At 45.4% G+C, this 16781-nt stretch overlaps 1 protein-coding gene across 1 annotated transcript in view; it reads left to right on the top strand.

The window, feature by feature from the left end:
* The window catches only part of ATF7IP (activating transcription factor 7 interacting protein), a 192471-nt gene that overhangs the window by 127245 nt on the left and 48445 nt on the right, over positions 1-16781 (top strand). The window contains 3 exon segments of the mRNA XM_073592710.1: positions 7232-7384; positions 7520-8107; positions 13365-13435. Coding sequence (XP_073448811.1) covers positions 7232-7384; positions 7520-8107; positions 13365-13435 — 812 coding nt within the window.

Below are 16781 nucleotides of genomic sequence, written 5' to 3'. Positions count from 1 at the left end.
TTATGAACAAGTTAAACAGAATTGGTCCCAGAACAGAGACGGATATGACCCTGTCTGTGAAGCCTCACTTGTGAGTAAGGTCTGTTGAGCTGAATTATTGGGCACTACTGGGGTGCCATTTTAAATTTCTCACCACCACTGGTTTACTGCAGTAAAGCTTTTGAATGCTGATGTCATCCATTGGGCAAGGTTGCCACCCTATGCAAGTTTTTTTTTTTTTTTTTTTTTTTTTTTTTTTTTACTTTTACCGAACTAGACCCTCCTATACTTTTCAGCCAAGGAAGCTGGCATCTTAGCCCCTGTTTGATCTATAACTGCCATGGTGCTGCACATGTGATCAGTTATGACCATTTGGTTGAGAGCACAAGCAAATGTAAAAGTTGACATTACTAAAATTAGTGTGTGCTGTAAATTGCCTCCAGCATTACCTCTGTTTCTGGCAGCCATTTTGCTGAAGCCCAGAGCTCTGAATAGCAGTAAATCTTTAGGCTGTCAGCAGATGAGCCTCTAGTGGCTCTGATTTTCAGCACACTGCCAAAAATGGAGAGCAACTGAGCATGTGCAGAGCCGTGTGAGAGTGTTTTTACTGGTTTTGTAAACAGTGTAGGCACTTATTTTTAATGTTTTACATTAAAGCTATACCTGCAAAAGGGGTTAGCCTGAAGTGATCTAGCAGAACCTGATTTTCTGACTAAAGTTCCACTTTAAACTCTATATACTAACATTGAAAATAGTCAGAACAACATGACAAAATGTAAAGATCCTAAGGATTAGGAAAGACCCGACACATTCTGTAATACAGTGAGTAAACAAGTTCTGCAGCAAGCTATAGCAAACACTGGGTATGGCAAAATCCTGCCTCTAGTGAACTAAAGGAGGATGATTAAACAGAACCCAAGCCTATTTGCTGTATACACTGCACATATATTCCACAGTCCTTGTACTAACAAAATACTTAATGTGCCAAAAGTGACAGTCAGCAGACACACATAAACCTCAGGGCAAAGGGTAATTTTTAAGATTAAACATTTCCATTACAAAATATTTTTTTTAACCACTTGACAACTGGGCACTTAAACCCCCTTCTTAACCAGACCAATTTTCAGCTTTCGGTGCTCTCACACTTTGAATGACAATTACTCAGTCATGCAACACTGTACCCATATGAAATTTTTGTCCTTTTTTCCACACAAATAGAGCTTTCTTTTGGTGGTATTTAATCACAGCTGTGTTTTTTTTATTTTTTGCACTATAAATCAAAAAAGACTGAAAATTCGATTTAAAAAAAAAAAATTCTTTGTTTCTGTTAATTTATTGGCCGAGTGTTGGCATTATTTACATTGAGCAGCACTGTGGGCACTAAACATCCAGCCCACAGCGCTGCAATCTCTCCCCCTCTCCCCTCACACTGTACCGATCGGTACAGAGAGGGGAGGGAGGAAACGGCATCATGACGTGACGCCGGTTTATTTACAAGTGATCGCTCCGTCATTTGACGGAATGATGACGTGGTAAACGGCCGCGATCAGCGGCTATTTACCACGATCCATGATGCGCCGGGTCCTCCATGGACGTCCACCCAGAACTAGCCGACCGTGCTGTTGCCATCTTTCGGCAATGGCCCGGTCAGCAAGTGGTTAAAGGCATTGCTTTGTTGAACCGAGTCTACCTCAAGGGCTCTTTCCCACTAGGTGCAGTAGGACTGCAAGACCAAGCAAAATGCCTCATCTATCAGGCAAATTCCATCTACTGCATTGCACCACACTGGAAAAAACACCTCATGAAAAATGTCACTTGTGACATTTGAATACAGCTCACTTAACACACAAAGACTAAAGTGGCTCTTCATCGTCTTCCTTTTGCAGTGTTCTTATCTGCCAAACCGTGTCAGAATGAATAAGCTAACTTTGAGGATCCCTCCATTGCTAGGGCAGGCTCTTTTGTCATGGAGTGATTTCAACAAATGTCTGGAGCGGTGTGCTTCAGTTTATTTGCCTTGTTGCAAGCATCTAAGCTTGTGTCTAGCATGGGACTAACGTTGGTAAAAATTCAAAGGCCACTGTCTGGGTCTCTGCTTAGGATGCAGATGATACGTCAAAGGAGCATTTGATCCTGTTGTCCTTCAGCTGTTGACATTGTCATTAATGATGCCAGCATGCTCCTGCCTCAATTTAGGGTCTTTGGAATGGTGGGAGAACCCCACCTTCCTCTTCTACTGCTGCAGTTGTTGCATGTAAGGCAGTCTGAGCTTTCTTGTCAATCAAACACAGGTCTTCCAATCCCTCTGGTAACTCTTCTTCATAAAGATTTATCCCCACTTCAAGTGCTCTTTATCTATCTGGGTTTTTTGTGCAGCGTACCTCCCCAGCGTTTGGGGCTCAGGTCATTCACTACCTGTAGCCATCAAGCTAAAGCACTGTACTTAGAGCAGTATGGGTGTTTTTCTTTATCGTACATCAAGGGACACAGAGCACCATAGTAATTACTTTGTGGGTTATAGGCCACCTTCAGGTGATGGACACTGGCACACCCAAAACAGGAAGTTGCCTCCCTATATAACCCCTCCCACACAGGAAACACTTCAGTTTTTTCGCCAGTGTCTAAGGTGTTGGCCACGAGTGAAGATGTGCTCTGAAGAGCTCCGCTGGAGGGATCCTTACTGAGGCCAAAGTGAATGGTACCCGGGCCTTGTATTAGAAGAACAAGGTTTTGCCTGTAACGCCTCTTTGGAGGTCTGGACCCCGGGACCCAGTGCTTTGGTCATGCTCACATTACCATAAAGTTTTCCTGGTGGGGTGCTATACAGGTCCAAAGGAGTGGAACCCCGATAAAAAGGGACCTGGTCCTTGAAGGCTTACTAAACGCAGCCCGCCGTGATGGGTGAAGGTTGGATCTGTCTGATATCAGCAGAATCCTGCGGCAGGGATCAGGTAAGTGAAGAATCCTAGGAACTTTTAAGTCCACCTATGGATTTCTTCTGTGAGTAAATGTTGTCATGCCTAATTTCTCTACTAGAGGGGTAAAATGCACATACCTTTTTTATGCTCCTCAGATCTCGCCCTGTGTCAGCAGCAGACAGCATGCTTAGTCTCAGCCACCTGGATGATATTACGGGGGGGGAGGGAGATTCTTGGATATTTCATGAAAAGTTAGCACCTTACTGCAGCTTACTGCAAGGGTGTTGGAGGCTCCCCGTGTTTCTTCCTATATGTTTCCCCTTCTATCCTCTCCCCTCACGCCGGACCTGCTGATTGACGCCCACACACGGGAATTGTAAATGTCAAAAGTATCGAGGAGCGTGTTGGGGGATGGAATGGGGTGTGGCTCAGCGCAGTGTGTGGGGTGCAGTGCCGTGTGTGGGACGCGGCACCTGTGTGTATCACACGGCGCAGGCAGGGCTGCCGAGCCCATAAGACAGCCTTGGAGCATACCGTGCAGCTGGCTGAACAGACACAGGAAGCAGTAAGGTCATGTAAAGCTGGTGCATACAGGCATTCCCAGTACACATTTACTCAGCATCAGGCTGAGCATTAATAGCAGCTTTTCTTTGCTGGGCTATAGCTCAGCAGGTGGTGTGCTGGTTACTTTAGTACCTCTGCTTTGGTGCTTAGGACTATGCCTTCTAAGAAGGGTACAGACATCTCAAAGAAAGGCTCCTAAGGCATCTCCATCAGGCTTTGAGGATTCTAGTCATGCCTCCACAGTACCTTCCTCCCTGGAGAGACCAGAGTTGGCTAATCAGGGTGAGCGGTTGGGATTCTCAGTTGCAGCTGTTTCCAATCTTCCAGTCCCTGTTTGTTACTGAAGACGTTTGTCCTCAGCTTTGGTTGGGTTACTATAGAGGTGAGCTGTTTAATCGCATCCTCTTCCCAGGGTGGAAAGAAACGCGATAGATCTCCCTTCCCCACACCGCAAGGAGCAGTAGTGATCACATAAAAACACATGATCGCATAACATGATCATATAAATGTTTGGATGGATATGCGTGGAATTTACATAATTGCATGAGATGCTGGATCGCATAAGGTGTTTGATAGCACAAGGGTGCTTGAGCGCACACATGCTTGATCACACAGGGATGTTTGACCACGCGGAGAGGCATGATCGCCTAAACATGCATGGTTGCATAATGAGGCATGTTAATACATGTTTACTTAAAAAATACAGGATTCCTCATGTTTGCATAGGAATGCATGTCTACATAGATATGTGTTGCATAATGTGGCATAACACGTTTCATAAACACATGCTTTGCAAAGATGCTTGTTCCATGGCACGTGTTACATGGATGTGGCTGTACAGCGTGCACTTTTCATTTTTTGACTAAAAGCATATTTGTATGGACCATGCTTCCATGAATGCAAGCTTCCATAAAGGCATATTGCTTTGATACATGCTGCATACATTAAAGCTGTATACATATGTACTTCTTTTGGAACTATTTCTTTATTTGCATAAAACTATGGAACTGCCTCAGGGAGAAGCCATCAAAACGGAGTCCCAAGGCTTCCTTATGTTGGGGTGCCCCCGCTCGATCAAGGTGGGGAAGACTTCTATGTTTTTTTTTTCAGGGGCTTGGCAAACAGAGATCCTTGATGGATCGGTCATCTCTGTGGTAGCTCTAGGCTTCTCCCCAAAGACCCTATGAAAGTAAACCTTTGTCTTGCACTAAAGCGCTTCGAGCGCCCCCTCCTTCAGCGAAGGGGAACCCGAGCCAGGTACTGCATGGGCCCCGCGCCCCTTACTCGGGAGGGGCGGAGGAGGCTCGGAGAGTTTGGAAGCCTTGAGCCCGGGCGCCCTTCACGAGAGGGAGGTTCGGCCAGGCCCCGGGACGCTCACGGCCTAGGAGGGATTGATGTCTCAGGGTGTAATTGATGCCCTCAGAAGAAGCAGGGCATGTGGTTTTATTCAAATCTCTTCACGGTACCGAAACCGATTGGAGATGTCAGACCCATTTTTAGATCTCAAAGATCTGAATTGCTTCCTAAACATCCGCTCCTGTCTCATGGAGTCAATCCAGTCAGTCGTATCCACCCTACGGGGAGGAGAAGTTTTAGCGTTGTACATGTGCCAATTTTCCCAGCTCATCAGAAATTTTCTGCTTTTTGCGGTGGAACAGCGCCACTTTCAGTTCGCGACCTTGCCTTTTGGGTTAGCCACCGCTCCCCGGGTATTTACAAAAGTTCTGGCCCCAGTACTAGCAAGACTAAGAGGCCAGGGTATAGCGGTAATGGCATACCTTGATCTACAGCAGCAGGTTGTCTGTCATTGGCACGATTAAACCAAGGGTTTCCAGTACAGTTGGTAATCTGGAACACCTGGGCTGGATTCTCAACCTAGAGAAATCATCCTTGCGATCAGTAAGGATTATTTTTGCCCCAGGCAAAATCAAGGCTATAAGGAAGCTGGTCCAGGTGGTCAAGACGAGGAAGGGTTCTTCCATTTGCCTTGGCATGGGGTTGCTAGGGAAGAAGCAGGTCCCTATGTCCAGTTTCAAGATTGGTGCAATACAGTATTCTGTTTGCTATGTTTAGAGGGTAGTGATAAATGGGGAGTACTCTGAATGGTCCGGGGTGGAAAGTGGGGGTCCCCCAAGGTTCTGTCCTGGGACCAATCCTGTTTACCAATGTACAAATACCATACTGGTGACCCCACAATAGGGATAAAACTTTTCCGCGAAAGGGAATTTAAGACATGCGGCCATTCACTAAAATGAGAAACAAAACGTTTTAACCTTAAATTGCGTAGAGGGTTCTTTACTGTAAGAGCTGTTAGGATGTGGAATTCTCTTCCACAGGCAGTGGTTTCAGCTGGGAGAATCGATCATGTCAAAAAACTATTAAATAAGCACCTGAACGTCCACAACATACAGGGTTATACAATGTAATACTGACATAAAATCGCACACATGGGTTGGACTTGCGTCTCTTTTCAACCTCCCCTACTATGTAATTATGTAACTGGGCAGCTGAAGCTGCTGCCTGTTCACTTCCTGGATACACACAGAGGCACACCTCCAGCTCTGCAGCTCTCATTGGCCCTCTTATAACTCACCCCCCCCCTCCCCTTCCTGACAAACTCTCATGACAGAGAGCTGTGAGTAATGTCCTAAAAGTGAAATATACAAACATATTCATTCCATACGGAATTACGCTATGTGCCCTCCTTTTTTCTTTCATATTTAATGGTTGGGCTGTCTGCCCTATATATTGTTCTATCTGCTGATATCCACTGGTCTGAACACCCCCTGGAGATTGAGCCTTTGCTGTGAGCCTGAACCATCCCTGATACCTCACAAAAGCCTCATTGACTCATTAGGTCTACACCTGTCTGAGTTCAATCATTTCGGTAAGCGATTGGTGACTTTGGTGGATCTATCAATTTTCACTAATTATGTGACACAGTCTGATATATTGTTTCGATACACCTGGCGTGATGTCATAAGCCTAGGCTTTTTTCCAGATAAACAGGAAGTGGGCTGTATAAGGTGTTTACTAGCAGAAAAAAAGTTTTACTATCCAAAGTTAAAACAAGGGCAGAAGATTTAATAGATGGAAAAATGACTGAAGCTCCGCTTTAAAGACCGCTAATTGCTCCGTGAGCAGAGAACTGGTGACTGTCATTCACCAGCTCTCTACTCTGACCCCCACCCCACACGCTCACTGGAGCGCTGGGCTGTGGAGGGGACGGGATGGAAGCGACTGGCTCAGGCTCTCAGAACGGACTACGCTCCTGTCATCCACAGAAATACAGCCAAAGAAGCTTTGGCTGTACTTCCCTTTTTAAAGCGTAAATCTAGTTGATAAAAATTTAGCATGTACAGTTGCTACACAAGCCATGTTCTCATTTAAGGTCCTTTAAAATGACCTTTTCCTTTTCAATTTGCAGTGCTGTAGTTTCTGTAAAACTCAATATGGCAATCTGGAAGCATTCTTTGTGGTGTACAGCATGCCTCCAAAAAATGTTTTTTCGTAGATTTGAGTTATGTGTGTGTGTGTGTTTTTTTTTTTTTTTTTTTTTTTTTTTTTTTTTTTTTTTGTTTGCTGTGTCCCAACCTCCATAGGCAGCAGTACAACCTGATTGTAATAGAATTCCTGTGTTCCTCGATAGACTGCAAGGGGGAAAAAAAATGTGGTAAGCCCATTATCCTCATGTGTTTAAAAAAAAAATTTGAATACTTAAAAAATTTACTGTAGTTTTTTTACAGCTTGTTTTTTTTAATTTTTTTTAGTTCTGCCTACTACATCGACTACATCTACTACCCCAAACTCTTCTACTTTACCATTACGGACGTCAGCTGCTTCACAAATACCAGTCAACCAGCCGTCCAATAGCACTCTTCAAACCAGAGCACCACCTGATTGGAAGCTAATTCAGCAAAAAAGTAAGCTGTGCTTTTATATATATATATATATATATATATATATATTTATTTTTTTTTTTTTACAATATACATGTTTAAAAATTCTTTAATATGTAGATGCTTGGTAATGTCAATATTTTCTTTTTTGCATTACAGTAAATGCTCAAAACACGCAAGGTGCTCAGTCGAAACCTAATCCACCAGTTACTTCATCTCCAGTTATTCCTTCTGTTCTCTCTGCATCTAGTACTGCAACAGTTGTTGGAAACAGTCAGGTATCAACCAGCAGCACCCAACCAGTGTCTGTTTCCCTCCAGTCTTTGCCAGTTATTCTGCATGTTCCAGTTGCTATGCCTTCCCAGTCGCAGATCCTTCAAGGTACAACGGGGACATTGGTGACAAATCAGCAGTCTGGCAATGTTGAATTCATCCCAGTACAAAATCAGTCTACAAATGGTAACCTTACAAAGACACCTGTGACCTTACCCGTAACAAAGGCAGTCAACAGCCCTTCAATGCCTAGCCCAAGCATTCAGAGGAATTCTCCAGCCAGTTCTGTTCCTTCTACTTTGGCTGTACAGGCTATCCCTTCAAATCATCCAGTTACGTTATCTTCCAGGCAATCACTGCCATCTGTGGGATCCTCTGGCATCTATAACCAAACTAGTAATCGAAGTACAGCACAGTTGAAATCACCGGTATCTGGCTTTAACAGTTCATCTGAATCGTCTGTTGGTAGAACAGGTAGGTAGAGTTGTTCAATAAAGCTATCAACCTAATGTCAAACTGTAAATGGGTATTAAAGTGACTGTATCCTAAAATTTCAAATTGATCAACATGGCACCCTTCAGCATCCCTCTTTCAGCAAAATCACTCTTAAAGCGGAGTTCCACCTGTGTAGCTGCTGACTTTTAATATATGGACACCTACCTGTCCAGGGAGCCCGCGATTTTGGCACCCAAAGCCGATCTTCAGATCGACTCATGGGTGCTGCCGCCGCCGTTTCTGGTAAGGGAACCAGGCAGTGAAGACTATTGGCTTCACTCGTGGTTCCCTACTGCGCGTGTCGCGCTGCATATTCTGAATGGCTACCGCTGTCTTCTGGGACCTTTGTGTATCCCAGAAGACAGCGGGGGGAGGAGGGGCCAGACACGGCGTAGTTCGCCGCACAGTGTGTGGCACGCTTTCATCGGAAGTGGGAGCAAGTACCTGGATTTGACAGTAACGAAATGTTCCACACTCCGCTTGAGTGCTTTCGTCATATACCGCTTCCTCCAGTCTTAATATAGATATCAGATATTACAGCCCATATATTGTAACTTAAAAACTAGGTGAGACTAGCTGTTACACAGCTTGAACATGAAACTGTTTATTGAAACACAGGTACACAGATATTTAAATTTCTCAGTAGACTTTCCAATCAGCAGGGAAAGCTGTTGAAGGGATCCACTCCCTTCTCACAGCTAATCTACATAGACATATATACATCCCATATAAGGTTGCTCCCAAGGCAGACAGACACAAAAGAACAATGGGATACAGCCACACCTTAAACAACCCAACAGAAAGCACACTGATTTTATATATAGAAAAACATTCCAGTGTGTTTGCATAGTGAGTCTGATCAGTACAGATCAGACTGGGGTTCTAGGTCACCCTGTGCCCCTAATAGACACAGGGTCACTTAGGCATAGGAGGTGCATGGAGAGCTGAAACAAGGGTTTCCTAACCTCTCCAAGGGATTCTGGGTTCCATGGTCCCCCGCCCAAAGTGACTTCTGTCACATAGCTCCTCTTTCGGCAGGGGACTAACACAGGAGAGACCCTAGACTGGTTGACTCCGAAGTTAGTACTTCCAGTCCCCCCCAATGCTGGTAGCCACACAATAACCCAAATTGTCCCAAACTTAGCATTTCTCACCCAGCCAACCTCTGCCTCTCTCAGAGAACATACCCACCGCTGGGGAGAAGTGTGGACTGGCCCTTCTCCCTGGAGTTCCTTCAGCCACAGGAAAGAAGACAGGGTGGCTGGGCTCACTTCATCATGCTGTTGGGGGTCTGGAGTATCCCTGGAGTATACAGGTGGATACCACATCTTTTGTTGAGGGCAGAGGCCAGCAGCACTCTGCCCTGTTGCCAGCCTTTCTGCTGGGTTGCTTGTATCATTCTAGGGTGCCATCTTCTGCTGGGAAGGGAAGCTGGCTGCTCCATCTCCCTTACTGTCTCCCAGGTGCACTGATCTTTGCTGGGGGAAAAAGATCGCTTCCTCCACCCTGGCCAACTGTTGGGAAGGGAGGACGAACACCTCTCCCTTATCCCCCTGGATCTTAATCTGCTGCTGGGAAGTGACCATCACCTTCTCACTCTAGGTCTCGAACTGCCACAGGTGTGGGGCAGAGGTCTTGCACCCTCTTTTCAGTTGTCAGCGCTTCAGCTGGAGAAGTTTCTGTTAACTCCACAGATGCTGCTGGCATAAAATCCCATGTCTCCCTCCATATTGTGGGAGAAAGGCCGACTGCCTCGTCTCTCAGGAAGGCTGAAGCTGCTGTTGGGTCTGGGCAGAGCTCAGTGATGTTTGGCCCTGATGTCAGCTCTTCTGCTGGAGGCTCACCAGGTTGTCCTTCCTCAGCAGAGAAGTCTATTGAATCCCCAGTCTCTGGAACTTGTGTCTGGGGATAGAGGTTTACCGTCTCCTGTCCGTAGAACCCAGAAGATGTTATCGGTGCTGGGCAGAGGTTAGCAGAGCTCTGCCCTGTTGTCAGCACTTCAGCTTTGTAGACTGCAATCTCCGGAGTTTCCACTGCCGAGTCTCTGGCATGCTGCTGAACGTGTTCTAGCAGTTTCCTGTATGCCCTTTTCAGATACTGTTCCTTCCTTTGCAAATAGTCCAGATCAGGTTTAAGCTCAGACTCCTGCAAGACCGCACATAGCCTCTCTGTATTCTCGCAGGTCCTAAAGGGTGGGTTCACCTTCTTCGCCAAACACAAAACGATCTGTAAGGCTCTACCACAGCAATCCAAGGCAGCCAAGTCCTATCCCTCCAGAGAACATTCTGTTTCCCTTAAATATTCCTGCTCTGCATGCCATTGCAGAGCCCAATAATGATTGTCCAGCTCCATCTCCTGCTGGACCAGCTTGTCCAACTCTGTCACCCGTTGCTCCTGGGGTCGCTCTCCCAGGAATGCCATCCGCAATGCCCGCTGGTCACTGGCCCGTTGCTCTGGAGTTGGAAAGCGCTTGACCTGTTGCATACCAGCGACCTAGGGGGCTCCAATCCAGAGCTCCACCTGGATCTGCTGCCTGAGACACAATCCTGGAGTATGCTAAAAGGACGATCCGGAGCAGCCACAGGAACTCTGATGCCAGATCCATATCTCTGCTGGGTTGCCCGAAGTCTGCTATCCTGATCTTGGATCCAGGTGGAGGTTTGGATGTCCCAGACTGCAGGAAGCATGCCAGTGCTTCCGACCAATGTAATGAAACATCCCACACTCCGCTTGAGTGCTTTTGTCCTATACCGCTTCCCCCAGTCTGAATTTAGATATCGGATATTATAGCCCATATATTGCAACTTAAGAACCAGTCGAGGCTAGCTCAGTTACACAGCTTAAACATGGAACTGGTTTATTAAAACACAGGCACATAGAGAGATTCAAACTTCTCCTCAGTAGACTGTCCAATCAGCAGGGAGAGCTGTTGGAGGAACCCCCCCCCCCCCCCCCAAGCTATTCTACATAGACATATACATCCCATAATAGGCTGCTCCCAAGGCAGGCATGCACAATGGGATACAGACACATCCCCAACGGCCCAGCAGAGCACACCATAGTATAAGACTAATAAAAATATATTATAGTGTGTGTGTGTGTGTGTATACCAATCCAGTGTGGTTGTACGGTGAGTCCGATTAGTACAGATCAGACTGGGGTTCGCGGTCACCCTGTGCCCCTAATAGACACAGGGTGACTTGGACATAGGAGATGCATGGGGAGCTGAAACAAGGGATTCTGGGTTCCACAGGCCCCACCCGCCCAAAGTGACTCCCGTCAGACAGGTATCTGCTCCCCCCCTGAGAGGTGCCATGATGCACATTGATGAATGGAATGCGCATCAGGCAAAATTGTGAATCCAACCTTTGCCTACGTTCACACGACTGTACATGGGTGGTCTGATGCTGCGCACAAGTGGGGCAAGCGAACGGACCAAGGACCAGAAACCACGTCAGTTGGCCGTTGTACTCCTGGCACTTCCTGGTGACAGGGAGCATCAAAATATCTTCTTAGCAATGTGTTTCAAGGGATCAGCCTTTTTCTCAAGCTAAGGAGCAGGGCAATGTAAATAGGGGGGGGGGCTTTGGGGCAGGACTGAGAGCTGCCTGCAATTTTGTCACAATGTCCTGTTATGCTTACTGACTCCAATATAGCTGAAATCAAAAGGGAATCTAAAATATATAGTTCTAGTACCCTGTTGATAAATCATATGGACTATAGTAAAGGAATGGATCATATAAAAATTAAAATAAAAACTCTTGTTAATGTATTAACAGTGTGCAATATACATGCACTACATATTTTAATTATAGGTTCACTTTTGATTCCAGCTTTATTGGAGTCGGCTTATACCTTTAACATAATGGGACGATGTGGGCGGTGCTCAGTTTCCCAGCTCTCAGCCCCGCCCCAAGTCCTATTCCCCTGCTGTCTCTTTGTCTTCGCCTGGAGACAGTTTAACACTCCCCATCAACAGGACCTGTATTACCCGTTTTTTTTATAACGTTTTTGGAGAGTTTTTTTACTTTTTCAATATAGTTACATGGTTACAAAGTATGTAAGGCTGACAAGACAGAAGTCTAAGTCCAACCTATGTAATATCACTGGACTCTGTGCGCTTGGTATCTTTGTGCGTTTCTATTGATGCACACAGTGTAGAGTGACACAACTCTAGTCCCTACATGCAAGGACGGATCATAGGAGGAGCCACCCGGAAACCTATGACTGCAGTTATGGCAACAAACTTAGAGGAAGTAAAGCCTAAAAAAAAAAAAAAAAAAAAAAAAAATACACCCTGCAAGGCAATCATAATGAGCTAGTATGCATAGCATACTAGCCCATTATGAATAACTTGCCTCAGGTCGAAGCCCCCGAAGCGACCCTCGTTCGCCTCCTCCGCTGCCGGCATCTATCCCGGAGTGACTTCCGGGTATGGCGGCTCCGGCGCTGTGACTGGCCGGAGCCGCGATGACGTCACTCTGGCGCGGGTGCCATCAGTGATGGCACGTTCACATTCACAAACGGCATGCTCAGTGCGCCTGCGCCGTTGTCTACGGCGTGCATGCGCCGTAGACAGCAGTGCCCGGTTTTTGTAAAATATCTCCTTAACCGTGTAGGTTAAGGAGGTATTTCTTGCACCTACAGGTAAGCCTTAATCTAGGCTTACCTGTAGGTTAAAGTGGTCCCAGAGGGTTTACAACCACTTTAATATAGGCAAGATATCAAAGCTGCATGCTCCGTGTTTAAATCAGATGCTGAAAGTTTAATATTTTTTGTTTCACTGAAAATACCACAACTTTTATCCTAGGACAACAACCATCCCTCACTGTGCTGTATCTGTGGAGGAGTAGGATTGTCACCCTAGGACAAGAAGTATTGTCCTAGGTAGTAATGTTTGTTCTACAGAGCCCCTCCTTTTTTTCCCAAAATATTGGAGGTGCCCTGTGGCAAAATTGAGCAAGAAGCTAAAACGGCTTGTGAGAACATTTCAGAGTGCACTTTGTTTCTGACAAGATCACAGGTATCAACAGGTATTTTTTTGCTGTTTTCTAACAAAACCTTTTCCATGTTATAGTGTGCAGACGAGAAAAAGCTTATGAGAGAATGTCTTTATTTTGGTTTAACACACACGTTATATTTGTGTATTGTGAGAATTTGTGTAATGTTTTGAATTTTTAATGTAGGTAAAAGCGATCCTAAAGTATTTGTCTTGTATCTTGTATTTCATTTTCAGATATACAGGGTGGTCGGGCTTCTGCAGCAGAGCCGGCAGCAAACAAGCGTACACCTGAGGGCAGTTCACAGGTATATTTTATACTCTAAGTCACAGGTGTCAAACACCAGGCCTACGGGCCGAATCCGGCCCTCCAGGCCATTTCATGTGGCCCTCGCACCTTTCCTGCAGCTGCAGGAGAGCTCCAGTCCTCCTCCAGACCCCTACTTTCTGCTTTTAAGCAATGCACCCAGCTTCTTCCCAGCAGCAGCATAAGTATAGGGGGTGCACTGTGATGTAAGGGAAAGTAGGGGACTTCTGATGGTGGGGGTGGCTCTTGACATCTAATGTAAGGGGAGGGGATGCGCTGGACATCTAATCTTACAGATACAACCGGCCCTTTTGAGGACAATCGTGATGCGGCCCAGGATGAAACTGAGTTTGACACCCCTGCTTTAAGTGATTGCAGAACAAACTGTGAATCCTAAATCCGTTTTATTTTTTTTTTTTATCTTATTTTTTATTTTATTTTTTATTTTTTTGAGGTCAGTATCTTTTAATTGGAATACTGTTGTTTTTTGGTTTGGATTATATATGGCAATAAAGACAAAAGGTGTGAATGCTCTTTAATAAAAATCCAACATCTTTGTACTTTAAGCATGCCTAAAACAAAAATATACATTTTCTTGTTTAAGGACACAGTATTCATTGTTTACAGGCAACAATGATTGAGGTTAAACTGCCACACACAAGAATTTGAACACTGGCAAGCTAACTCAGTTGCCCAGCCAAGTATTAACCCCTCCTACTACCAATATTCTTTAGGCCCCTTTCACACGGGACGGATCCGTGTTGATCCGCCCCGTGTTTATCCGCTGCTCAGCGGGGATAGCTCCGTTTTCCCCAGCTGAGCAGGCAGATGACAGGGCGGGACCCGCACACTGTGCAGGGACCGCCCTGTCAGATCTCCGCTCTCCCCTATGGGGGATCGGAGGAACACGGACCGTCTGTCCGTGTTCCTCCGATCCGCTCTGCAGACGGATAGAAAAATAGGATTTTCTTCCGTCCGCAGAATCGGATGAGAGCGGAGGCGGACGACATCGGGTGTTAGCGGATATACATCCGCTGACACCCGCTATCCCATAGGGATGCATGTATGTCCGTAATTCATCTGAAAACGGATGGATGAAATACGGACATACGGTCCGCATGTGTGAAAGGGGCCTTAGGTTTTTTTTTTTTTTTTTTTTTTTTTTTTTTTTTTTTTTGCTAGTGTGTTAGTAGAATAGGTGTCCATTTTCTACTTGATAAAGTTTAGCCATTCCTAGTATTTGTCTTTTTTTTCCTACATACGTGCTGCTGAGCTGGCCTCTTTGTTGCAGTTATCGAATATGCATATTCTTGGCAATCGCTTTTTAAGGCCATGCCACCCGCTGGACTGAAGACTGGAGCCTGCCTGGAATATGACCTTCAGGCACAAGGTTCTGCTTATGGTACTTTCCACGCCTTTGCATATAGTTAAAAGAGCACTTTCCAGGTCCAGATCCATGGCGCAACATTGAGTATGACCCAGTCTCTGAAGACCCTTTACTTCCAGTCTGGGCCTTTTTCTGGCACTTTTTGTTCACATGTAACAATCAGTATTTTTTGCTAGAACATTACTTAGAACCATCAAACACTATATATTTTTTTTCAAACCCGAGGCCCTAGAGAATAAATTGGTGGGTTTTGCAATTTTTTTGTCACACGGTATTTGCGCAACGGTTTTTCAAATGCTATTTTTTAGGAATACAATGCAAGAAAACACAATACATAACCCAATTTTTTGGTAAAATCTAAATGGATGCCAAACAAGTCACGCTTTAAAATTGTGCTCACCCGTGCAACGGTGACAAACGACATACATTTTGCTATCCATAGGCGATGTTTTAAAAGCCTTCACAGGTTTCCACTTTAGACTTACAGAGGAGGTCTGGTGCTACAATTACTGCACATAATCTGACGATCGTGGTGATACCTCACATGTGTGGAACAATTGTCGTTTGCATGCGTGCAGGACCAAAGCGCGTGTTCACCTTTGCGTGCAAGCATGGAAGGACAGGGGCACTTTAATTTTTTTTTTTTTTTTTTTATATATCACTTTCACAAGGAATGTAAACACTCTTGTGACAGCAGTATGCATGTGACAAGTTTTCTTTTTTGAGAGATTTGGGTTCAATAATTTCCCAAATCCCTCCTCTGCACTTAAAAGCATTCAAAACACCAATAAACCGGAAGTGATGTCATGTCATCGCTTCGGGTTTGCTGTTCCGAACAACTGATCAAAGCCGATCCCGGCTTTGCTTGGCTGGCTGGCCACCAGGCAGACGAGCCGCCTGGTCTACCGGTGGGACAGAAGAGCCCGCTAGAGCTGCGCTGTATTAGCTGTCCCACTGCTTGTAATAGAAATCAAGCTGCTACAAGAGAGCCGACCGCTGGCCCCCCCAAAAAAATACCGGGGTGATAGTTGCAGGCATCATCCCAGTATAACCACTCAAAGTCCAGCGACGTACAGGAAGTGGTTAATGAGTATGCCTTTTGTGAACAGAGCATGCTGGTCATCTCCTTTCCTTTTTAGTATTACCAGGACTTTTCAAATTCTACATTTGGACCCTTGTCCGATGTATATCCTCTCAAAACAGTAAAAGCAGTCTGTATATGCAGTAAAGCGTGCTTGTTATACTCACTGTGGAACCTATGGGGTTACTCCTGCGCATTTGATCCTGTCTTCTCTGGTCCTCCATTTCTTCCACTGTCCCCAATCCATCTCTTAATAGTATAGAGCCTTGGGGGCACTCTGAACATGCTCAAATTGGTGTGTATTTCTGGAGCGTTTCTTTTTTTGAGTGGGGGGGGGGGTGCATGTTATCAGCATTGTCCAGACAGAAGGTCAGAGGTCATGCAGTCTCATAGGACAGACAGCGAAGAATGAAAACTCCGGCAGAGCACTGCTTAAAGCAGGTTGGAGGACACTGATAGAGGTCACTAGGGCTGCAACTAACTATTATTTTCATAATCTATTAGTTGGCTGATTTTTATGGTTTTGATTATTTGGTTAAAAACTTTAAAAAATGTGTTATTGAATATCTATATGCGATGGTAAATATAAATTACCAGCTATAAGGTTGGGGAATAAAATAGAGGTTGAATCTGGTACAGAGCAGCCCTGATCTTCTGAGGTTCCCCACCGGCGCTTCTGGCTCCTCCTGCCTTCAGAGTGCACCTTAAAGGGATTCTAAAGGTAGATTTTTTTTTTTTTTTTTAATTACTGCAATGGTATACTTAACTGCTCTGTGCCTCCTCTTTTTGGGTCCTCCACCGGTGGTATACACTCCTTCCCCCTGCCGAGTGCCCCCAATTGCTAGCCTCATCCTAAGGGAGCACTCGAGTAGGCTCACT

Source organism: Aquarana catesbeiana, linkage group LG07, assembly GCF_042186555.1.
Source record: "Aquarana catesbeiana isolate 2022-GZ linkage group LG07, ASM4218655v1, whole genome shotgun sequence".
Lineage (NCBI taxonomy): Eukaryota > Metazoa > Chordata > Amphibia > Anura > Ranidae > Aquarana > Aquarana catesbeiana.
This window is presented reverse-complemented; position numbering and strand designations above follow the sequence as displayed.